The sequence below is a fragment of the Eptatretus burgeri genome, chromosome 10, assembly GCF_056783735.1.
Source record: "Eptatretus burgeri isolate ZD-2024b chromosome 10, Ebu_testis_v1, whole genome shotgun sequence".
Lineage (NCBI taxonomy): Eukaryota > Metazoa > Chordata > Myxini > Myxiniformes > Myxinidae > Eptatretus > Eptatretus burgeri.
This window is the reverse complement of record NC_140970.1, coordinates 61,144,663-61,170,651: the sequence shown is the minus strand read 5'-3', so window position 1 is coordinate 61,170,651 and position 25,989 is coordinate 61,144,663. Positions and strand designations below refer to the sequence as shown.

Sequence of the window (25,989 nt, the reverse complement as noted above, 5' to 3'; positions counted from 1 at the left end):
ATGTTCACTTTCGCAGTTACATTAATCAATGTTATGGTTGTTCTTATGTGTGCAGCACAAGGCTGCAAGTAGCATCTTTGTCTGGAAGCGTGGCTGTGCTGCTGATGCAACACAATCAATTGCCGACTCATCACGAAAGACACCAACGAATACTGACAGACATGGTGCCCTGTTTAACGTCCATCCGAGGGACGGCACCATACATTGATGCCTCGCTCTGCCAGCAAAACAACAGAATGACGGTCACAAACCGAGCTGGCACTTCTTATCTCACACGCAACCAATCCACCAAATTTCGTTCAAATCCGTCCATATAATTTATTGAGATTTCCTGCTCAGACAAACATAAGACATTTGGGGGTGGACAAATAACAACCATCAACCTTCGAGGTAAAAACGTCACAAAGGTCGTGGTAAATACGTCACAAAGCTCGAGATAAAAAGTCACAAAGCTCGAGGTAAATACGTCACAAAGCTCATATGACAACGACATAATTAATCTGTTTTTAGTTTGGAGATCAGGGGATAGCGCGAACGCAGTCCCCCACTACCACAAATTGTACAGTCGAGTTTCCCACATTTGGGGAAATCGCAAGGGTCAACCCGCCCGAAGTGCAATGGGTAGGCCTCGCCCTGAGAACACCGCCTTAATGATCACGGTATTTCTCCTGTCAGGTAAGTATGAATTGTTCACCACACGGACTCGCTTTTCTACATACGAGCACCGCCTTACTTTACCGGGACCGGTTACACTCGGTACCGTGAATATTTATTCAAATGACGAATGATCCACGAGCTTTATAAACAGATCCTCGTCGGAATATTAGGTTCCATGTTCTTATTGAGATATTTGGAGAATTTCTTGCTTTGCTGCTGATTTTGGAGCAGATTATAAACTGATTGATGCCTTCTTGGGATGACGGCACGTCATGACGCTAGGAACTGCACTAGTGACGTTATGACGCTGGGAACTGCACAAGTAACGTCATGACGCTGGGAACTGTACTAGTGACGTCATGACGCCAGATATCGAGTCACGATAATTCCTACTTGCTTGGTTTTCCTTGTTTATCTCACGACAATAATCTCTTGGAAGACACGCAATCGCACATTGGATCCCTGTGTTCTTGGTTGATGGAAGATTATATCGAGGCGATGAAGGGAAAGGTTTTGAACTTTCTGATTGAGTTGGTGGATGGGAGGATTGTGTTCGCGCGGTCTTATTGGTCGTTATTCAAAACCATTTGCAACATCAGATGAGAAACAGTTCTCTTATGGACGGGTTAACTCCCTCATAACTACCGATGGGTTAAACGACACAAAAAATATAGACGGCTTCACTACCCGACAATTACGGATGGGTTAACTCCCCCACAATTACGGATGGGTTAACTCCCCCACAATTACTGGTGTGTTAACTCCCCCACATTTACTGGTGTGTTAACTCCCCCACAATTACTGGTGTGTTAACTCCCCCACAATTACTGGTGTGTTAACTCCCCCACAATTACTGGTGTGTTAACTCCCCACAATTACTGGTGTGTTAACTCCCCCACAATTATTGGTGTGTTAACTCCCTCACAATTACTGGTGTGTTAACTCCCTCACAATTAATGGTGTGTTAACTCCCCCACAATTACTGGTGTGTTAACTCCCCCACAATTACTGGTGTGTTAACTCCCACACAATTACGGATGGGTTAACTCCCCCACAATTACTGGTGTGTTAACTCCCCCACAATTAATGGTGTGTTAACTCCCCAACAATTACTGGTGTGTTAACTCCCCACAATTAATGGTGTGTTAACTCCCCCACAATTACTGGTGTGTTAACTCCCCCACAATTACTGATGTGTTAACTCTCCCACAATTACTGGTGTGTTAACTCCCCCACAATTACTGGTGTGTTAACTCCCCCACAATTTCTGACATGTTAACTCCAATTACAGATGGGTTAACTCCCCCACAATTACTGGTGTGTTAACTACCCCACAATTACTGGTGTGTTAACTCCCCCACAATTACTGGTGTGTTAACTCCCTCACAATTACTGGTGTGTTAACTCCCCCACAATTACTGGTGTGTTAACTCCCCCACAATTACTGGTGTGTTAACTCCCCCACAATTACTGGTGTGTTAACTCCCCCACAATTACTGGTGTGTTAACTCTCCCACAATTACTGGTATGTTAACTCCCCCACAATTACTGGTGTGTTAACTCCCCCACAATTACTAATGTGTTAACTCCCCCACAATTACTGATGGGTTAACTCCCATACAATTTCTGACATGTTAACTCCAATTACAGATGGGTTAACTCCCCCACAATTACTGGTGTGTTAACTCCCCCACAATTACTAATGTGTTAACTCCCCCACAATTACTGATGGGTTAACTCCCCCACAATTTCTGACATGTTAACTCCAATTACGGATGGGTTAAAACCCCCACAATTACTGATGTGTAAACTCCCCCACAATTTCTGACATGTTAACTCCCCCGCAATTTCTGACATGTTAACTCCCCCACAATTTCTGACATGTTAACTCCAATTACAGATAGGTTAACTCCCCCACAATTGTGGATGGGTTAAGTCCCACACAATTATGAATGGGGTTATTCTCCCAGAATTGTCGTAAATAATTGTGTCACGGGTTTGCCAACCGGGTCACGAGTGGACCGGTCGGTGGGGGAGTTAACTGTGGGGGAGTAAACCCGTCCGTGAACTCCACCCGCAATTACTGGAATTGGACCTGCTTCCTGACCTTTGACCTTGAAGCCGACAGCTGCAGATAACTCCACCAGGACGCAATGGGTTGCGAAGCAATCACGGACGCAGTCTGAGACCATTGATTTCGGGAAGGTCCTTGAGCCCAATTCTCGCATTACCTTCCCCACAAATTAATCCCCCCGGATAGTGAACCATGCTCTAGATGCCCTACTCCTATAAATCAAGAACGGCCGAGCGGAAACGTAAGTGGGACATCAGCTAGTCTCTGACCGTTGTGAAACAGCAGGGCAAAACTGCCATCGACTATTTACACACTCGTGTCTAACCAAGAGAGAAAGAGACAATCGGGCAAGTTGAAATGATTGGTGGTGTTGACAAACAGGCACGTATTTACAAGCAATGCAGTGTCACAAAAGAACGTCTTATTGTTGCTGTGTTTGAGCCTTTGGAAAAAACTGCAAAAGTCTCTCCATCTGGGTTCTTCCCGACGTGTTTGTTCGCTGTTGCTTTCACACTTATTTCAAATTTTTCACAATCATTCTAATTCTTGCTTTTCTGTTATTTTATCTCTTTTACTCTTTATTTTCCTTCTTTATCTGTCTACGAGAAGTGAATTCTTGCATAAAGTTTTCTGTAAGGCCCACTTGGCTGTGCCTGGATGGGTTTGAGGGTTGAGGAGTAGCAGCTGGAACTCGAGTCCTATCCCAGTTCATCCTGATGACGCCATCTTTGCTCTTTGTTCATTCGGGTTCCTTCTGATGACTTCAATGCAGTATTTGGTTTTCCATTTGATTACCCACAAACACATAAGCCTCTTAGACAGTCACCTTATCATGAAACTACAGACATCGGCACCTCAGTCACTCCAGGAAATTAAACAAGAGGGATAGCCACAGAGAAGAAGAATAAGAAGACGTGGATTTTTTTTATGACCCCTCGCTCGCCCGACATAAGCCTGCGGGCTTGTAGGTACTTCAGAATCTGGGCAAGCTTTTAAGCTACCACACGTTCACCTTCACATCTGTTTTGAAGCCACCATAAAGTGTCGATTGGGATGTAGGGTCAGGCAGTACTGCCACCAGCCCGCCAGCAAAAGGTAACCTCCATGAGGCCAATAAATCCATAGGTTTCCAATATCCAACATGTCCCAAAACCACCGCCAGGAAAAGCTCACCCAGCCGGGAAGCGACGGATAGCCCCTGCTAATTTAATATATGTAGACAGCCGGCTTCTCGCAAGGAGGTGTGAGACAGGGTGGCAGTTGTGATAATTGATGGTGAGGTGATTCACAAAAGGGTTGATATCCACACAACAGAGATACTACGGCCATCCTGTATAGTCTGACATTTTCCAGACATCGTGTGTGAATAACGTGCCGGTCGTGGCAGACCACGTCATATATCATTGATGTATACTGGTTAGCCGTGGTTTTTCCTTTAATTGGCCAACCCCATGGCAAAACTCCTCGTTAATAAATCGTTCACCCAGCTGATGAATGTTGTGCCTTATTGTCTATGCGAGTCTTCATCGGCTTCATATAGATAGAAGGATGAAATCAACAGAACATTGATTTTGGTATGCTAACCATCATGGGAAGGAACTAGATGCTGACTTTTATGTGTTAACTTTTTGTCGGAGCTAAAGAGAGAGAGAGAGAGACGGGATCGGGGCGATGGTTGGTTTTGGGTGGGAGTGAGTCAGAAGTGTGTGTGCGTCAGAGCAAGGTCAGGGGAGACGGAGCACGTGGGGATGAGAATGAACCGATTTTGAGAGAAAGAGGACGACTCTGGGGTTAAAAGTCATGGGGGGCATGGGGGAAAACAGTGACAGAAGATTGAATTAATTTTTAAAAAGTTTTAAAAATAATTATATTAACAAAAAAACAAAAACATAATCACATAAGAACGGCACTTTGTGGAGCACATATCTCTACCAGACTTAAAGGTTTACGTTTGGTATCCCACTGATAGGCTGGATCCTAATCCGGACCATAACCTTTTGAGACATTGTGCTCGCGTGAGCAAAAATCACTTCCGCTTCCCTGCGAAACTCAAGTGTTGGATGCTTTGTTTTGGATTTATGCTTCGAGGTGCACAGAATTAAAGATTCATATTTGGCTGAATGAAAAAATATGGTGATGAGATAACGTCATATATAATCACATGACCCTCTATGTCATCTTCAGAACCCTTTCGCTTGAGGACTTGTGTTTATGTGCGGCCTACGTACGCTTTATGCATAGAAACACCGTGATCGTGTCATCGACCTAAAGAAAATTGAAGCAATTGAAAGCCAACGCGATCCCCCACGGAGATTGGAGATCATTGTAATCCAATGGAAAAGAAGAAAAGCACCAGAAAAGCTGTCAAAAAGCACCAGAAACTGAGGGTAAGTGGCGTACTGTTGCCCCGTCAGTAGTACAGTTATGTTCATTCAGTGTCAATTAACTACATGTACATTGTGAGGATAGGTCCATCCAGTATGGTAATAAACATCTATAGGTGGAGTATTGCACTGAACATCTGACAACATTGACAACTAAATGTTACAGCCCAGCCCCTTACTTGTACGGGTGGACCCATTGACGTACATGGTCTCGCTACAAACATGCACATCATTGTAATAACAATATACAAATACGGTACAAGAAAAACACATATGTGACACTTCCTGAAGTCAGTCAAAAAGAGGTCCGTACAATTTTTGGAAAGCTTTTGGTACTCACCCAAAGGCCGACCACGCCGGCCAGGCTCATGACCATGGAGGTTTCCTGGAGCTTTTAGGGGCAGTACCAGCCAAGTTGGCTATTTTCACTTTAACAGCTCAAAAAATTATTAGAATTAAAAACCACATTCAGTTCTTTGTTAATAACGTACAAATTAATACCATTACATCAAAAAGTTGATTTAAAAAAAAAAAATTCGGGTGCAGTAGACCTTAAAAGTGAGTGAAATGGACCATTTTGAAAAATTCGAATTATTCTAACTGAAAAATAACCTTAATCCCTCTTGTTAAGTTGTTTAAACTTTCTTAACATCAGAAGATTATTTGTAACACGAGCTACCACCGGGTGGCACTACACGACACATTTACTAAATGGTGCGCAGCAGGACGAGCGCAGCATCAAAATCCTGTGTACAAACACGTACAGAGATGAAAAATTGAATTACTCATGTTGATGATTTCGATATTATCAAAAAGAGACAAAAGATAGCTGTTTATTTTCAATATATTATTCACACATATAACATCAGATCCTTTTTGTAAACATAGTCGAGGCTCGTGGAGGAGATGTAACAAAGATCATGGGTATGAATAGGGTGTGACATGACATAGAGGTGAACATCTGCTTTGAAAAAAATGGATGGAAGAATGAGATTGAGCAGCCTGAGGAAGTTTTAACCACAGGTGGTTAAAAAACAAAAGTGGAACGAATGAATGGAGGTGAGCAGCGAGCCTGGGTTTTGGGAGTTTCACCAGAAGGAGGGTACTGGTAGATGACGTGTGCCCGGCAGAAACCTAGGAGGGGGTTTCTGGTGGGGTGACACAGCACATAAATGGCAGAGCTTGCAAGACCAGAAAGGAGTTGGTAGAAGACAGAGACACCACAATCCTGTCTGCATTGTGGAAGATGCCGAGTTGGCCCCTGGTTTTCGAGGCCAACCTCGAGATGTGGATTACACAGGAAAGATCAAATCTGATCGTGATGACCCAAGAGTTTGAGTGACTGAACTTCTTCAAGAGGATTGTGAAGAAAGTAGATGGGAGGGTTCGATGGACAGTCCTTCCGGAGAGACGGAGTGTGGGATTTGTCAAGATTGAAAGGTATATTCCAAGTGCTTGACCAGCTTGTGATACTATCAAGTTCTGGAGAGAGGGAAGAGGCTGCTGCCTGTCTATCTGCAGGATGAGGACTGTCACGGCAGAGGGTGGAGTCATCAGCAAATAAATAAAAGGGATTTCCCACAGAGTTAGAGAGATCGTTGATCAATATTAGGAATAGGACTGAGCTCAAAACACTGCCTTGGGCCACTCTAGCCTTGACAGGCCTACATCTATTGTTGTAAGAGCTCCAGGGATGGACTCAACAATGTGCCCACAGATCTTTGAGGAAGGAGACAGGTTTGAACATTCACTCTTGATGTTCGCAAGATGTTGTTTTCTGGCTCTTCTAAGAATTGACACACTTGTTGGCTTTGTGGAATGATCTGAGGTTTCCTTCATTCGGATTTGCCTTCGAGGAAGAGAAGGCAAGTTATTTCAATTCAAGGCAACTGCCTCGCTGCAGGATTCGGTGTACCGTGGACAAGAGAATGATAACTGCAGATGAGATGGGATGAATCGGTGCAAAACTGTTCTCCCCGAGCAGGTTTCTGTTGAAGAATTCCAAGGCCGCATTAATATCAGGTGTGGTGGAGATAGGAGACCAGTCCTGAAGTTAGATGGCCGCTAATCGCAGTCCCTACCAGTCAGACTGAGTGAAATGCAGGGCTCACCGGCGCTGAGGCAGCTCTTTGATAACAACCAGAGAGATGTTGACTCACAAGCATGAAATGAACCAAATGGAGAAGAGCAAGAAGAGACTTTAACAAGAAACTTGGTGATTACCAAATCCAGAGGGGAAGATTTGCCACTGGTGGAAATCTGGTTTGGAAAGTTCTCAGATTGAGTCAGTTCTATGGAGTCAAAGAAGTCCTTTGTGGAAGTGCTATGGCTGGTGAGAGAGAGGTACTACCACCCAGTCAATTTGCATGGTGACAATTGAAATCACCATGTGGGAGGAAGAGAGAGTTGCGATATGTGGTAAAGAGTTGGTCCATGTTGGCAGTGGAAGATTTAAATGGAGTCACCGTTGTTCGGAGGACGGTACAACACACAGACAAATAAGAGGTGGGAGCAGAGGGGAAGGCACAACCAAAGGTACTAATGTGGGCTGGGAGGTGTAAGATGAGTACACATGTAGTGAGAAATGGATTTCTCGATGTAACGTGCAACTCCGCCACTGGACCGGAGTCCAAGCCAATCAAACTGGAGGAGACAATAGCCAGGGATGGACATGAGGGAATCAGAGACCTCCTATGAGAGAATGGATTCTGTAAAGCAGATCATGTCTAGCTTATCAGCAGCAGTCTGGATTGTGAGATCTGTAAGGTTCTTCAGACCATTCAGATTGTTGTGCCTTTTGTTTGTTTTTTTTTTTAACCTCCAGGGCCACCACCTGGAAACAATGCAGACAAAAGAAGAAGGGATTTCAGAGATACAAGAAGAAAACAGAGCATCAATGCCATGCCACATAATGTCTGGCAAAAGTGTGACATCATCCTCTCAGGACATGTTCACATTACTTTCATCGTTTGGATCAGTTGAAAACTCTCGGATTTATGAAGCCAACTTTCCCAGATACTGGAGCCTCGCTGTCTTTAACTGTCTGTGTATCAAAACATTTTGTTGACTTGGACATTTTTATTGATCCTGCTGCTGCAATTAGTCATGACTGCTAACATTCTCCATGTGCACCAAAATGTCAACGCGCACCAAACTTTGTTCTCCCATTGGCTATCCATGTAGGCTTAATCCGATGTGGTGTGAAGTTGTTCGGAATCTAGTCCGCATTGGAATACATGAGGTGCATGAAGACTTTGTCCATCACTTGGACATTTGTCCCAGTTCCTCATCGGTCATGACTGCTACGACTTGGTGAGCACTATCATGAGTCGACTTGGATTGTGAGCTATTTCGAAATTTGTGGAAATGATTTTAGGGGAATTTTATTAGGGGAAATGTGGAAATGAATGGCAGCATGTTGTGGTGGAATACCGCATGGATCAATTCGAGGACAGTTATTCATCATTTACATCAGCGATTTGAACAGTGAGGTTTAGAGCTGGCTTTCCAAATTTACAGATGACATGAAGCTTGGGGGTGAGGTCGATGGCAGAGAGGGAGGTGATCAGGTTGAGGAAAGTCTAGGTACTTCAATAGATTGGGCAAAGGATTGTCAGATGTAGTTTAACGTAAAGGAATGGAAGATGTTAGGGATGGGTAAAAATAATGAAAATAGGTATTACATGCTACAAGGGGCAATCTTGGAGAGTGTCACACAAGCGAAGGATCTGGGGGTTATAATATATATGGGGGGGGGGTGGGGGCAAGCAGATAGCACAGTGCCAGGTACCTATAGGTAAAGCTAACAGGGTTTTCGTTGTATTCAGAGAATAAATAATAAAACATACCTCCACCAGGCTGAACGGTTTATGTTTTGTATCCCTCTGATAGGCTGGATCTGCATCTGGACCTGAACCAAAGTGTTATCAGTTTGTTCTTGTCACCGACCCAACTCATCCACCAAGTTCCGTCCGAATCCGCCCACAACTTTTTTGAGATATCCTGCTCGCAGCCAGACGAACAGACAGCTCGGGGTGGTAATCTCCATCTACCTTTGGTGATGGAGGTAATTAAAGGAGGAAGTCTTAACACTGCACAGTAGGTTGGTGGTACCTCATATAGAATACAGTGTTGTTTTCAGTTTTGGTCACCCTATCTCAGGGAGGACATAGTAGCTACCATTGCGAGTGACCATTCCAGTGGCCAGCTCGGCTCGACTGCGAGGAGTGGTTCAAGGAGACAGGACTTTCAGGATTGCACAGGTAAGTGCTCGTGTAAACAAAGATAATTCCATTTTGGTCGATCCGTGTTTCTGGTTGGAATACATTTTCAAGATGAGTGTCGAATGTGCTATTTTATGAGCAGCCTGAACAGGACGTGGCTTAGTGCGTCTGGGTGGATGAACATAGCTCAAGGGAACATCGCAGGGCCATGGTGATGGACACTGAACGTGTTTTTTGGTTCTCTTTGGCTTTTGGAGGTTGTACAAGGTACGATGACGAATCTCTGATTTACTGCTCTTTTACTCAAATTATGGGAAAGGCACTCAGATCACCGAACTCACTGAACTCGGAGCTTGGGTGGAGTGGTGAGTGGTGAGTGGTGAGTGACACAAATGGTGCATCCAATGTTTGTTCTTTGTCAACCATGGCTTTTAAAAATGGATACTGTATATATATATATATATATATATATATATATATATATATATATATATATATATATATATATATATATATATATCAGAAAATTCCATCATGGAAATGGATATAAAGATAGTCGGAAATATCACTTGGAGTTTCTCTTTTGGACAAAAGATTAATGTGAAAGTAAAATGAATTACAAACAATGCATTCTATTCTATATTCCACTGTGTTTTCAAAGTTTGGGCCAAAAATAACTTCCATCTTTTCTTTGTGTTATTCTCCCCAGATTGGGCATCACCATGGCTGGAGATGATCTTTAGGGGCCTCATGTCGTTCCGTCCGTCTGGCCATCCGTCCGGAGCTTCTACTCAAAAATGACTGGACGCCTTTCTTTCATATTCGGCACAAGCGTCCAATAAGATCTGGGCATGATCCATAAAATGTCAGATAATTTCGAGATGAAATTTGGAATTTTGGGAATTAAAAAAAAAGTTTAAAGGGAGAGAACAGCACAGGATTGATTGATTGATTGATTCATTGCACAGTACATATGTACATATATGCTTTCGGGGACCATTATTTATTTGTATGTATGATTTCCCCTCTCCACTGCCTATATACCACCTTGAATTATTTATTTATATACACTTTTATCATCTCCACTGTCGACATACCACCACGTTTATTCATATATATATATATATTTATACACCCATCATCATTCTACTTAACTACCTGAATTCTACCTTGAATTAAAGATTTATTAATATAAACTTTACCATCACCACCACCGAAATACCACCTGTAACAAGATCATTACAATCACAAAGCCATCGCCAAAGTTAAGTTAAGCCTCTCCCGGTCGAGGCTTACCCTTGGCCCACAATCCAATGTTGACCATATTTTTTTCGGTCCACCATATGACCTTGACCGTCAACATTTATGAATAGTGTAAATTAAGAAAATGTGTCGCCATTTACAGTACATTCTATCTATAAAAATGAGCATCATGAAAATCAGAGGAAAATTATTCAAGTTATGATTTTAAAAAAAGGTTTTTTTTTTGCTAATTTGGTCACAATTGGAAAAAAGTAGGTCAAGGACGTGAATCAATTATCAGGTGCACAACTTCAGTGCAGATGAAGAACATCTTGGAAGGTCAAGCGGTCTTTGAGATTCGGCATTGGGAAAATTTAGTGATGACCAAAAAAAGATGTTATTTTTTGGACTTCCATTTAACTTTGACCTTTATCTTGGAGTGGTATGATTTAAACTAAATGTAAATGTCACTTGGCTATCTCTTGGCTATCTGGAGAGGGCAATTTCGTTCTGATCCGGCAAACCCAAGTCGAGTTATGGTGAAAAATGTTAAAATGTCTATAATTAGGTGATAACCTTAAATTTAGGTCAAGGTCAAACAAAATTAGGTCAACTTTGCACACTTTCTATTCACATTATTGATGAAAATAAATTCATTTTGAAAGTCCTCTCTTTTTGAGTTCTTGCATTCTGTATTCTATACTCTTGAAGCCAACGTGTGGCACACAGCGGAATCCTTTAATCTCCTCTCCCTGACAAAGCTGGAGGGTCCCAAGGCAGTTCTGGGTCCAGTCCTATTCTTGATCTTCATCAATAATTATTACTCTGACTCTCTAGAAAATCCTCTTTATCTATTTGCTGATGAGTACATGCTCTGCCGTGACATCCCTCACCTTTGAGACAGGGAGGCTGCAGCCTCTTCCCTCTCTTCAGACATTGACAAAAATCACAAGCTGGTCAAAAATTGGAATATGTCTTTCAATCCTGAGAAATCTCTCTCTCCTCTCTCTCTCTCTCTCCCCTCCCTCCCCCCCCTCTCTCCCCTCCCTCCCCCTCTCTCCTCCCCCTCTCTCTCTCTCTCTCTCCTCCCTCCTGCCCTCTCTCTCCTCCCTCCTCTCTCTCTCCCTCCCTCCTCCTCTCTCTCCCCCTCCCTCCCCCTCTCTCTCCTCCCTCCTCTCTCTCCCCTCCCTACTCCTCTCTCTCCCCTCCCTCCTCCTCTCTCTCCCTCCATCTCTCTCCCTCCCTCCACCTCTCTCTCCCCCTCCCTCCCCTCTCTCTCCTCCCTCCTCTCTCTCCCCTCCCTCCTCCTCTCTCTCCCCTCCCTCCTCCTCTCTCTCCCTCCCTCTCTCTCCCTCCCCTCTCTCTCCTCCCTCCCCCCTCCTCATTCTCACCTCCCTCCTCTCTCTCTGTCTCTCTCTCCCTCTCGCTCTGAAAGGACTGTGTGGCAAACCCTCCAATGTACTTTCTTCACAACCCTCTCAAAGAAGTTTAGTCACTCAAATTCTTGGGTGTCACTCTCAGATGTGATCCTTTTTTGAGCAAACCACCTCCACATTCTCTTCAACCTCATTCCTCCCTCCAGGTCTTCAAGACAGCTGTTCACCACCATCTCAGACCATCCCCCATCCAAAACCATGACCTTTTCTTCACCCATAAAATCACCCCTCTCTCCCCAACCCCCAAATGTTGCTTCTTTGTCCATGTTGTCCACCCCTTTGCATTCTCCCCTACCCTCATTCTTTCCTGCATCTTTTGTTCGTCCGTCTCCATTTATTTCGTCCCTCGGCCCTGCTGTTGTCATTTCCCCCCTTTCCCTCTCCCGATTGCTCAGTTTCTTCTGCTCCGTGTTCTAGCTCTTCCACGAGCCTTGACTGTCTACAAAAATAAGAAGAAGTAAAAAGAAGGTGCCATTCACAAAGTGTTAAACATGTTTCGAGATACTCTTGCTGAGTCCATCGGATATACTTCGACCTTTTCCCCAAAACTCTAAGCACACCCTTATAAAGTTTGGAAGGAGATGAAATAACCACTTGGTAAGAAGTTCCTTCCCGGGTAAATCATGGACTTGGCACATGATTTCGAGCTCAATGTGTGGTCCTGCTCGTGCAAAGATGACTTCACAAAGTCCTTGAATGCCACCGTTGACGTCATTGGTGATATCCATCAACGGCAGCGGAACATTTGGTGTTGACACGCATCGAAAACCCGAAAATACACGTTTTCCGAACACGAATCCAGTGGCATCGACTCCATCAATGCTGAGTGCGTTGCATACACTTTGTAATCCTTTTCCTTTGCGTTTTGGCGCCAATTCTGCACACGTGACTTTTCCATCCTGGTGACGATCACGACTGCAATTCCTGTAAATTTGTTGCACCGAGCGATTTGCCAATCGTGTTGCTGCTGCAAACACTGGGACAGCTGTCCTCGATAAGGAACTTTAAAGTTGCCTGAAGATTTGTGCAAAGAACAATCCGGACAGATCGGAGCACGATGATGGATCGACCGCACAGAAGACGGCTTTCCGAAGTTCAAAGACTCTTCCACTTCGGTCGTTATGTGAGTGGGGAAAACGTTCAAAGTTTTGTGGAAGTTTTGTTTTCACCCCCCCCCCCGTCTGTTTGTCCATCTGTCTGTCTGTCTGTGAACGGGATATTTCAAGAAGTTGTGGACGGATTCGGACGAAATTTGGTGGATGAGTTGGGTGTGTGACAAGGAATAATTGATTCGATTTTGGTGAAGATCCGAATCCAGATTCGAGATATTTTTTTTTTTTTTTTAAGATTCTGTACTAAACTTCTTCACCATTGAGAGATGGGGGCCAAAAACGAAAAAAGCATGATATTTCCAAAAATTGTGGACGAGTAATGTCAAAACTTGCTGGATGAGTTGGGTGTGTGACAAAGAAGAATTGATTCGATTTTGGTGAAGATCCGAATCCAGATTCGAGAATTAAAAAAAAATTTTTTTTAAAGATTCTGGAGCTAAAATTCTTCATCATTGAGAGATGTGTCCAAAAACGATATATAGCATGATATTTCAAAAAATTGTGGACGAGTAATGTCAATACTTGCTGGTTGAGTTGAGTCGGTGACAATAACAAGCCGATCCGATTTTGGTGAAGATCCGAATGCAGATTCGAGAATTATTTTAATTTTTTAAAAAGATTCTGCAGCTAAAATTCTTCACCATTGAGAGATGGGGCCACAAACGATATATAGAATGTTATTTCAAAAAAAATGTGGACGAGTAATGTCAAAACTTGCTGGATGAGTTGGGCAGGTGACAAGAACAAGCAGATTCAATTTTAGTGAAGATCCGAATCCAGATTCGAGAATTTTTTTAAAGATTCTGTAGCTAAAATTCTTCACCATTGAGAGATGTGGCGAAAAACGATATATAGCATGATATTTCAAAAAATTGTGGACGAGTAATGTCAAAACTTGCTGGATGAGTTGGGTAGGTGACAAGAACAAGCCGATTCGATTTTGGTGAAGATCCGAATCCAGATTCGAGAATTTTTTTAATTTAAAAAAAAAAGATTCTGGGGCTAAAATTCTTCACCATTGAGAGATGGGGCCAAAAACGATATATAGCATGATATTTCCAAAAATTGTGGACGAGTAATGTCAAAACTTGCTGGATGAGTTGGGTAGGTGACAAGAACAAGCCGATTCGATTTTGGTGAAGATCCGAATCCAGATTCGAGAATTTTTTTAAAGATTCTGTAGCTAAAATTCTTCACCATTGAGAGATGTGGCGAAAAACGATATATAGCATGATATTTCCAAAAATTGTGGACGAGTAATGTCAAAATTTGCTGGATGAGTTGGGGAGGTGACAAGAACAAGCCGATTAGATTTTGGGAAGATCCGAATCCAGATTCGAGAATTTTTTTAATTTAAAAAAAAAGATTCTGGGGCTAAAATTCTTCACCATTGAGAGATGGGGCCAAAAACGATATATAGCATGATATTTCCAAAAATTGTGGACGAGTAATGTCAAAATTTGCTGGATGAGTTGGGTAGGTGACAAGAACAAGCCGATTCGATTTTGGTGAAGATCCGAATCCAGATTCGAGAATTTTTTAAAATTAAAAAAAAAAGATTCTGGGGCTAAAATTCTTCACCATTGAGAGATGGGGCCAAAAACGATATATAGCATGATATTTCCAAAAATTGTGGACGAGTAATGTCAAAACTTGCTGGATGAGTTGAGTCGGTGACAATAACAAGCCGATTCGATTTTGGTTCAGGTCCGGATCCAGGTGCAACCTATCAGAGGGATACAAAACGTGAAGTGTTCAGCCAGGTGGAGGTATTCGCTCTCCCGAGTGCCCTTCAAGTCCGAGCTCGCAGTTTGAAGCTGTTAAAGGCTCTCATTGCAAACAAACGTTGTCATTTTACATTGGATGATTTGAAAAGGCTTGCCTTTCTATGTTTATCGTTGTTTTTCATGACTTGATACACGAAACAGTTATTTCCAACGTGTACAAACATCGCTGCATGATCGTTGACGGAGTTAACTTTATTATGATTTTAACATGGCTTGTCATGAAATCGCTGTGAGTTGCACAATGCTTGTGACTCAACTCGAAAGTATTTATTCATTTCGAAAGTTTTGATTTGAAAGAATACATTTCACAAAAGGGAAGTGTGATTTACTTAATCTCTGCTGTTACATGATTATACATTTGTACTGTCCTGTAAAAGTGCTGTTACCTTGATGTGATGTTTGGGGGAGGGGGGGGGCACTTGCATGCCTTAGCAATCCTGAGAACTGTACCGGTGGGGGCTCTGGAGTCTGGAGCCCAGCTGGTTTAACCAAGCCGGACAGGTTTCAGGTGAAGGGCTAGACTAAGGAAAGCAACTGATCCTCCAGGTTCGGGGTTGGGCGTGGGGCTGACTACCCCACCCGATAAAAGCATTATTCGTTATAGAAACTGCAAAGAGTACGACATTTATTTACGCAGGTCCTGCAGGAAGCTCCAGCCACCCACTTGGCAGAATGACTACCACTGATCAAAGCCCTTTTAGTGAAAGTGAGCAGTACAAAATGGAGCCTCCTTGGACCCAAAGTTAAGATCCATATAGGAATGTGGAATGTCTGCACCATGTCTATGAAACATCAAAGTTGGCTCAAGTTATCAGAGAGATGCAAAAATACCAGCTGGACATACGTGGTATTAGTGAGTGCCCTTGGACCGGTTTAGGGCACCAAACGACTAACAGTGGCACCACCATTCGCTACGTTGGACTGAAGGATACACACGAGTAACACGACACACCCATGGTGTAGCTCTTATAGTTTGTAAAGAGGAGGTTAAGGCCATGATACAATAGGAACCTATGAGCAAGGTAATTATCAGAGCACGCTTCAACTCAAACTATTGTGAGTTTACCATCATACAGTGCTACGTTCCAACAAATGCGGCTGAAGAGAAGGACAAAGACAATTGGTACGTGTTGTGACAACAAACAGTGACTCAAGTCCCCCAGCAGGACATGCTCTTGATCATAGGTGATATGAATGCCAATGTTGGGGCAGATAATACTAAGTGTGAACAAGCTATGAGGATACACGGATGTGGTGGGGCAAATGAAAATGGCGAGCTTCTCATTGACTTCTGTTCGAACAACAACTGTGTTATCAGAGGTACGACATTTCCCTATAAGGAGGCAGATAAACTGAGTTGGAAGTCGCCTGATGGTCATTCAGCCAACCAGTTGATCACATCATCGTGAAGAACATATGGTGAAGATGTCCACAAGATGTACGCACTTTTCGTGGTGCTGATGCTAGCAGAGATCACTATCTTGTTCCAGCAAGTATCAAGCTGAAGCACCTAAAGGCAGAAACACAGAGTCAAGGTAGAAAACATCTCGACATTGCCAAACTCAAGTCTCAAGACGACATAAGAGACTCTGTCCTAGAGCTGAGGAAGCGTTTTAGGGCACGAGCAACCCAAAAAGAGGAAGACCTAGATGTCATGAAGAAACGGGACACCATCAAGTAGGTATATAAAGAAACCGTACAGAAAGTTATTGGTTTTAGAAAGAAGAAATATAAAGAATGGTTAACACCAGGGACGTGGAAAAAAAATTAGTGAAACGAAGCAATTGAAGGAAAAGATGTTGAGCACTAAGTAACCAAGGCTCCATGAACATGTCCAACAAGCTTACCAGATCAAAGATAAAGAAGTCAAGAAGAGAGCACACAAAGACAAGAGGTCATTTTTTCGAGGAGTTACCTCGTGAAGATGAACAGGCTGCAGTCAGGGGAGAGATGAGCACAGTGTACAAGATCATAAAACAACTGTGTGGTAACAACACCAATCACTCTATTCCTGTGAAAGATAAAGGAGGCAATGTTATACGAACAGAGCGTCAACAAGCATCAAGATGGATTCAACACTTCCACGATGTCTTGAACAGCCCAGAGTCAGACGAACCAGCTGACGCTCGACCGACAGAGGATATCCTCAGTATCAACATTGAGCCACCTTCTGAAAAATAAGTCAGAGTTGCCAGCAAAGCCATGACGAGTGGAAAAGCCCTCGGCATCGAATCCATCCATCCTGAAATGCTCAAAGCTGACATCAGCACTGCCACAAGGGTGCTCACTGACCTCTTCAGAATTTTTTGGACCGAAGACGTCATCCCCGCTGACTGGACAAAAGACGATCTTGTTAACCGTGACAACTGGTGGGGGGTAACACTACTTTCAATCCCCAGCAAGGTCTTTTGTGGGATCCTCAACAGAATCGTCAAGGTTATTGACATCAACTTGAGACGGGAGCAAGCGGGATTCAGAGCAGGAAGAGGGTGTATCGACCAAATCTTTGCCCTCCGTAACATCACTGAGCAATGCTTTGAATGGAACACACCTCTTTATGTCAACTTCATTGACTTCAAGAAGGCATTCAACGGTGTACATAGAGCGAAGTCTGTGGAAGACACTGAGATCTTATGGAATTCCACACAAGATGGTTACTCAACACTTTTAATGCAGTGCCATCACGAACAAGTCCTTGTCGGAGTGGTTCCGGTGGAATCTGGAGTTCACCAAGACTGTTTCATATCACCGATGCTCTTTCTGATTACTATTGACTGGATCATGAGGAACATCATATCAGATAGACCGAGAGGCATCTAGTGGATCCTTTCCACCCAACGTGAACATCTGGACTTTGCTGCTGGTTAAGCTGTTTTGTCATCAAGGAATAAACATTTACGAGAAAAAAAAAATCAATGTTAATGCCACCAAGATTAAGTTGATGAATACTAATTCCGCACCTTCTGTATCCGCTACTGTAAATGGAGAAGTCCTCGTGACCGTAGAGGAGTTTACTTCGTACCTTGGCAGTCTCATCAGTGAAGGCAATGGAACCAAGAAAGACATCAAGGCAAAGCTTGTGATGCATTCGCTGAACTGCATTCCATCTGCATGTCGAAGCAGTACAGCCTGAGGACAAAGATAAGACTTTGTAACAGCAATGTCAAGTCTGTTCTTCTGTATAGCTCTGAGTGCTGGCGATTAATCCAGTCAGATATGAACAAGGTAGAGTCTTTTCACAATGGATACCTGAGAAAAAAATCTTCCACATCTTCTGGCCCAATAAAATATCCAACAAAGACCTGCATGAAAAAATTGGTTGCCGCAGCATTGCCCTTGAAATTAAGTGTCACCGCATCTGATGGCTCAGCCATATGCTAAGAAAGTACCCTGACCGAATGCCCCAAGGTTGCTTTGGGATGGACACCGTCAGGAAGGAGGAAATCAGGAAGGCCACAAACAACTTGGCATAGGACTATGGTAGCTGATCTGGTGGAGATGGGTCTATCATGGTGTGAGTCACAGAACGTAGCTGAGGATAGAGATACATAAGGATAAGGATAAATGGATAAGCTAAGGATAAATGGGAAAAGCTCGCAGCAGCCTTACGTGTCCGTCCCATTGGGACGAAGAGGACAGGTAAAGGAAGGAAGTACAAAGGGCAATATATGCTTATAGAATGTTCCGAGAGGGATGCACACTCACTCCAAAGCTATTTAGCCTGGGTTTGAATCCAGACCCAGCTATAAACTGCCACCCTGGTGTTTCACAGGCACCGTGATTCATCAACGCGTGGGCCTGTCCCTTGGATGGACGTTAAACTGGTGTCCCATCTGCCAGCATTATAGTTGGGGGGACGTTCAAGATCCCACGGTGTCTTTCGAGAAGAGTAGGCGAGCTATCTCCGGCACCATGAACAAGTTGCAAGTTCCTGCCCTATAACTACTACCGGGAAGGCAATGTGGCAAATCACCCGGTATATCACCTTTACCAAGTAACTGCTTCGGCCTTTGATCATTAAATCTGTGGCCTAATGTTAAAAAGTCATTTTGTACAATTTTTCTGCTGTTTATTATTTTTTTTTTCTGAAACAAATTTTCAAACTTATAACTGAAACATGAATTTATTTTTGTTACTCTTTCCTACTCCTTGGGGTTTGATTCTGGGAAATGACATCCTTGTCAGCCCATGAGCTTGGAGCAGTGCCAAATGAGTGGGGTGGAGAGGGGAGGAGGAGGTTAACATAATCTTACAACAAATTCTGAAGTCCAAAAAAGTGCATCTGCTTATGCTAACACTTGTGTAACTTGTGGAAGTTGAATTGTGCAACTTGTGGAAGTCCCACAGTAAATAATTGTTACCAAGTGTTTTAGTTGGAACTTAAAATGCGAAGGATAGCCTCGGCGAGCATGTGCCAAATGTGCCAAATCCGGCGAGCTTGTGCCAAAATCAAATCATTGTGGGCAGCAAGGAGTGTTACGAGCCTTGAAGGAAATGCACTGACAGATGGGGGATGTACTCTCAACATAGCCGCTGGGGAGCGACCATGCAGGTCCTTCCTCAACTCCCGGCTCTCATCGAGGAGTGCCTCGGAACAAGCCTCCGAGCTTATCGTCACCCACTTAGACCCTGTCCCACCTTTAACCTACAACTCCTCTCCCCCGTGCTGCTCTACATCATTCCGTTTTGTCTCCGTGGCTCTACTTGGCCCACTTTCTGGTGACCTTCGCCCTCTGTTGTTCTGCTGTTCCATGAGCCTCGACACAATCTTAATAATAACACCCTTCTCCACTGGGTGCCTGGGTAAGCTTGGTGAGTGATCAAACCCACCTGATTGCTGGTTGTAATCTTCCGGTGGATTGAACCATTATACTGCTGAGACAGTGCTCAATTGAGAGTACCATTGGTCAACAAGGGAGGAATCGAAATATTTTAGAAAGAATCTTTGTTTGTTTGTTTGTGTCTTTCTTTCTAAATTCTTATACATTTCCAAACCCCTGGGTCAATTTCCCCCAAAATTGCTGAACCGCATTATTATCACACACGAAAGGTCAATATCACAATCAAATTGATGTAAGAATGTGAAATATCAGCGCTTTAGGCAATCAAGGTGTGCGTGGGGTGTCACTGTCACCCCTCGTGGAGTGGGCGGAGCTTGGCTTTGCATGGGGTGGCACCTCTCGGGGGACCTGGCTTTGCGTGGGTTGTCACATCTCGGTGAGGGGGTGAACATTGGCTTTGCGTGGGGTGGCACCTCTCGGGGAGTGGGCAGAGCTTGGCTTTGTGTGTGGTGTCACCACTCAGGAAGGGGGCTAACATTGGCTTTGCATGGGGTGTCGCCTCTCGGGGAGTGGGCGAAGATTGGTTTTGTGTGTGGTGTCACCTCTCGTGGAGTGGGCGAACCTTGACTTTGCGCGGGTTGTCGCCTCTCGGGGAGGGGGCAGGGCTTGACTTGCACCTCTGCATTCAAAGGTCGATTTCAGGTAACAGTAACACAAAACATTTGATAAAGGATGTAGCCAAATGTTATGAATACCTTATTTTATATGGTTTTCAAAACATCACAAAAACATTATAAGAAATCAGTGCATTCATAAAAACCTTTTTTTTAAAACATTTCCACGTTTATTATGTTAATTTCTAATATAATAACATTTAAAATAAAGTGATAACACGATTATTATTTGATGACGTTTCATTATGTTTTTATAACCCTGCAATATAATGGTTTCGCAATGTTTGGCACAACGTTTTTATGATGTTGTAACTGTGTTTGCCGAGATGCTTTGTCGGGAATCGAACCAATTGCATTTAAATATAGAAATTCCATATGCAGAATCCCACTATTAATTTGCAATTGGTCACTTGTTTTGACACCAATATAAATTTTTATGATGGACTCCAGGCATCAGCAAGCTACATGTGTCGAACAGTTTGAAACAGAGCACCTCGCCACCAATGGAGCATTTAAATTGCATCAGATGTGGCAATAAATGTGAATTGTTGCTCCCAGCTTGCCAGCTCGATAACAGAAGACACCATTTGCATTTTTGCCATCTCCATCCCGACCCTGTTTATCATCCTGTGTGGACACAGGAAACTTGCTCGTGGAAATTAATATACAAAAGTCCACAGTCTTCACAGGACTGCACTGAGAGTAATTCTTCCACAATATAATCCCGGACGAGCCCCCATACCAATTGTTGTGGAATTTATTTCTTAACATTTTATTTGTTTTTAGCTCGCCTTTTCGAAGAACAGAGAGCTATAGCGATACCCCGACGTGAGCGTGAAGATGTTAAAGTTTTTGGTGCAAGTTATTTTTTCCTTTCTAATGTTTTTATCTAACACACTTTTTTATACGCCCGATATATATATATATATATATATATATATATATATATATATATATATATATATATATATATATATATATATATATATATATATATATATATATATATATATATATATATCGGGGCGTATTATGTGATACCGGTAGTCCATCCGTCCGTCCGTCTGTCCATCCGCACTCTAACTCCCAAAGTTTTTTTTAACTTTCACGTTTCATATTTGGTACATAGGTAAAGATTGTGGAGACGGTGTGTCGTGACAAACGTTCGTCATCTAAAGTGGTTGCCATGGCAACCAGGATGCTGTTTTCCATCCGTTCCTGTCCGCACTCTAACTCCCAAAGTTTTCAACTTTCACGTTTCATATTTTGTACATAGGTACAGACTGTGGAGACGGTGTGTCGTGACATATGTTCGTCATCTAAAGTGGTTGCCATGGCAACCAGGATGCTGTTTTCCATGTAGTAGCACAATTCTGTATATACCTTCTTGTTCGGGCGTATATTGTGCTCAGGCCTATGTCACATTTGGCACGGCAGCCGTGGGGTCTCCAAAATCTACGGCCACTAGCAATTATAGGGCGGCCGCAGTATTTCCATGGTCACACAATGTAGCACACATATGTTTTTATTTTTCGGGGAGCCGCATGGGGTATTTATAAATTGTGGAGACCAAAAACGTGGGGGGTGCCGTACGGTCTTTGATTTGATGTCGCACGGTGACCTTAGGGCGTTCCTGCGGCGGCCATAGAATTTTCAAGGCAGACGCAAGGTGCCCGCAAGGCGACCGCAGGGGGACCCTAAGGCGAACGTGCGGCCAGACGGACGGTAACGAGTGGGGTTTTTTTTTACCAGTTCTTTTGTTTCGGCTTGTCGAATTGCTACGGCGAACTAAGGCGAAATGGCCGTAGAAATAAAAAAGTTATAACTCCGCGCTATAATTCCATGGCGACCCTTACGACCTGTAAAATATAGCCATACGGCATAGGGCCGCCCTGAGGCCACCTCAGAAACTCTGCGGCCGCCGCACGTTTCTGTCAATTCAGAGGGCGTACGGCCGCCGTATCCTAGCAGTAGAGCAAATGTGACTTAGGCCTCACTTGCGCTCTTGTCACTGATTACAATATACAAATACATATATTGCTTTAAAATTATTTGGATCAGACTTCACTGAAATGCTTTATAAAAAAAACATTCATTATTAGACGAGTCTTTTCAAAACGATAAATGTATAAACAGGCGAGCATTGGGTGGTTTTGACACCAACTCTGGTATTACTTTATTATTGGGTGGGTTGTCTTTTTAAGTTGCACGATCCTGTACGACCTTAAACAAGGAAATGAGGACATTTGGCCCATCATTGCCATGTTGTACTCCTGAGTTTATTTGTGCAACAGCTTAACACAACCATCTAATTGATGTATGACTCAAGTCGAAGTCACCCAATCCTGATCAGGTAACCAACTTGTTTAAAATATTGCCAGGGTCCTGTCACACAATGTTTTACACTTTCTGAAAGGCGCCACAAGATCTCTTAATGTGCACAAGCGTGGACTGCCTGTGATGTAACACTTCCTGGAATGCACCAGGGTGGTAGTTTGGAACACAAAACTTGATAAAAAAAAAAAGTGCAATAATTGAATTTCATCCTGAGTTTGATATTCAGCAATAACTTTCACTTGAATCCCTAACAGCTCATCCTGATTTTGATTTTAAAAACGCATGTGTCAATGAGATTGGGCTTTGTTTGAACCCACGAAACAAAAGCACAAAGAGAAGAGTTATTCAATGTGATTAAGGAAGGACATAAAAATCACACTCCGGACAAAGACATGTCATTTTACTTTAATATACAATGGATAAATCAACAGACAATAAATGACTACATGGGATTTGAATCAAGGATCACAGCTTTGCAAGTGGTGCTCAGATGGGTTCACCAAAGAAGGCATGCTAGTGGTTTGAATGTGGATTTGTACAAGTGAACAATGCACAACTCCCAAATAAAGGAGATTATATTTTGACAATCAACTCATTGATTGGAAATACGGCTGTCCGACGCTCATCACGAATGAATGAGGTTTGGTGCATGAGTCTGTGGTTGCAAATGTGTCACGAAGCTCGTTAAGCTCTAAACTTACTTGACAACAAGGAGATACTGTATGCTAGTTGTAATTCTTGGCTTTTGACATGTGGGTTTGTGTTTCACTTTTATTATGCAATGATGAAAATCCAACTTTCATCACCTTTCCTGGGGAATTTGGGATATGATGCAAGCATACTCTGGATGGGTATGTGGATGTATTCATATTCTGGTGTTCTGCCCGAAGGCAGTTTCAGTGCTGCTGAAGCAGTTTCTTGGCAAGGGTTATACTGGGTGGTTTGCCATTGCCTTCCCAGAAGTTCGGGTAGGAATTTGTCATTTGTTCATGGTACCGGCGATAGCTTGCTCGCTGACTTTACAAAGGACACCGTGAGATGTTTAATGTTCACCAACTAATTCCAGCAGACGGGACACCCAGTTAAACATCCATCTGACAGACGGCATACACGTTGATGAATCATCCTGCCTGTGAAACACCAGGATGGCAGTTTATAGCTGGGTCGGGATTCTAACCCAGGCTGGACGGCTTCGAGGCGAGTGTGCAGACCTCTAGGCCATCCTGCCAGCCCAAAAACATGTCACACTCCAAACTCCAAAATACTTTCCACCCCGCTCCCCTTTCCATCCCCCCGTGGGTTATCATTCGTCGAAATAAAATTTGATGACCAATCTTCCAAATACCACCAATTCGGATTTTCTTTTTTTCATATTGAAATCATGCATTTTTGTTTCCGTTGAGTGCAGCTGTTCCACTAGCTGGCCCAGCTTTTAATGGAATTTTAGATGGAGAGGAACTTTGTTTTTCCGTACCTTGGTACAAATACTCATGAGGGTTTTAGCCCTGAGTGTACAAACGTCAGCAGGATGTGATGGCCTGCCAACTACTAGCCCGGGACTTTCTTGGCTTTTAATAGCAATAAAAACATCAATCATTCACACTCACCTTTTGTTTAGAGAAAACAAAAGTACTTGATTTTGGGATCATTGAGTTTGTAAAAAAAGAAAGAAAAAGAACACCAATGGTATCCATGAATGAACTGGAGACTGACCTTAATTACGAATGACAATGGATGTTTTCTCTGATGTCAGCAAAATGTTCACATTTCCAAGCCAGAGCGAACTTGATGGCACACCATCGCAAATCCCCACATTTCATACCTAAGGCAAAGTTGAAAGGTGTTGAAAAGCAAAGTTGAATGTCCATTTTGTATACCCCGTGTTCCCCGCCCCATCCCTCTCCCTTCCACAGATATCCTAATGTCTCTGTTCACTACTTTTTTGTCCTTCCCACTCCCATTGCTGTGCGTTGTGTGTTAGTTCTCATATGAGCCTCGACAAGTTATACAAAAATAAAAATAAAAATAAAAAGGTGACAAAAACTTCCACCATGAATGACCCGACATTACATTTCGAGTTAAAAAATTTTTTTGACCTCTGTGATCCTAAGTCCCCCCCCCCCCCCCCCAGGACATGAACCAGAGATCAAATCCCAAAAAATCATAACATATTTCATGTGTCGCCCAATGTTCATTGCATACACAAAGTTTCGTTGAAAAAAGTTTTAAAATGTGCCAGTAATTGCATTTTCTTGGTATTTCACCTTTTGACTCTGTCACTAACCCAGAGCCTGAAGGGGTGGAGGCAAAAAAATATCACTGCTATCGCACCATCTTTCCATATGGGGAGCATAACTACCAAGTTTGTGGAATTTCTGCCCAACCGTTTAGGAGTAGATAGCATGATGGACAGACAGACCATCCAACCATCCATTAGGACCATACTCTGTGCAGAGCTGCGTAGGTGCTGCCGAAGCAGTCTCCTGGACTATTGGGAGCAATCCTGGATACGTCGCCACTCTGACACAGGATAACAGCAAGCCGGTACTCATTTTGCCAACCTCAGAAGGATGACGGGCAGAGTCAACCCCACCTGGTGTTGATTCAACAGAAAAGTAGGATTTGAGCTCAGGATCCTTGGATCCAAAGCTCACCACCCTAACCATTAAGCCAACACCAGGCATTCAGACAAACATAAGGAGCCAATTCCAATATCCCCCATTTTCTTTAAAAAGCATGTAAATGAAAAATATCATGTCTGTAAAACTCACAAGTACAAGCAAATGGGACAGCACGCTTAAAAAGGCATTATTATTATTATCTCCACAATCTTAATTAAAAACCATGGGATACCCCCTATCTGTAACAAGTGGCCACATGTGCATCAAAATTGAATTTGTGACTATTCAAACAAGTAGGATAGAGAGTTGAGGCTTGATTTGCTCTCGAGAGGACAAAGAGCTCCCATATTGTGGTTGAAAATCTCATAGGTATTAAAGGTGTTGCCTTATGGGAGTATCTGTAGATCAGCACAACTATTTGACCTCTTTATGCCTCCCTGATTGTTTTCTACACCTATGTTTCCTCCACAAGCCTACATTTTTTCTTAATTCTCCATTCCTTCTACCCGACATTCATCATCACTGCTGAAGAGAGGGAGTATGGCTTTGTGAGCACTTGAACGCATTTTATCTGATAACAATGCACTGTTTTCCTGTCCCCCATGCCCCCATCACCGAAACCCTCACTCTTTGCTCTGCCTCCTCAATCTTCGGTTCATCC

At 43.1% G+C, this 25,989-nt stretch overlaps 1 protein-coding gene, 2 long non-coding RNA genes and 1 other non-coding gene across 5 annotated transcripts in view; 2 read left to right on the top strand and 2 right to left on the bottom strand.

Annotated features, from left to right (window-relative positions):
* Positions 1–519: 519 nt before the first annotated feature.
* Positions 520–683, bottom strand: LOC147018689 (U1 spliceosomal RNA). Its single transcript, XR_015062844.1, has one exon. It is a non-coding gene; the product is annotated as a U1 spliceosomal RNA (small nuclear RNA).
* An 8,422-nt stretch (positions 684–9,105) lies between these two features.
* LOC147018688 (uncharacterized) lies at positions 9,106–11,250 on the top strand. The gene is made up of 2 exons (XR_015062491.1): positions 9,106–9,377; positions 10,048–11,250. It is a non-coding gene; the product is annotated as an uncharacterized LOC147018688 (long non-coding RNA).
* A 1,556-nt stretch (positions 11,251–12,806) lies between these two features.
* The window catches only part of LOC147018686 (endothelin-converting enzyme 2-like), an 87,894-nt gene continuing 74,711 nt past the window's right edge, over positions 12,807–25,989 (top strand). Inside the window, exon 1 of one of the 2 annotated variants that reach the window (XM_085898615.1) lies at positions 12,807–13,139. In XM_085898615.1, coding sequence (XP_085754741.1) covers positions 13,074–13,139 — 66 coding nt within the window. In that variant the 5' untranslated portion in view covers positions 12,807–13,073. Of the gene's footprint in view, positions 13,140–20,155; positions 20,399–25,989 lie in introns of those variants that run through there. The other variant, XM_085898616.1, reaches the window with a different exon arrangement.
* Positions 14,968–18,247, bottom strand: LOC147018687 (uncharacterized). Its single transcript, XR_015062808.1, has 3 exons — positions 17,876–18,247; positions 16,831–16,926; positions 14,968–16,425 (listed from the first exon to the last, which is right to left on the bottom strand). It is a non-coding gene; the product is annotated as an uncharacterized LOC147018687 (long non-coding RNA).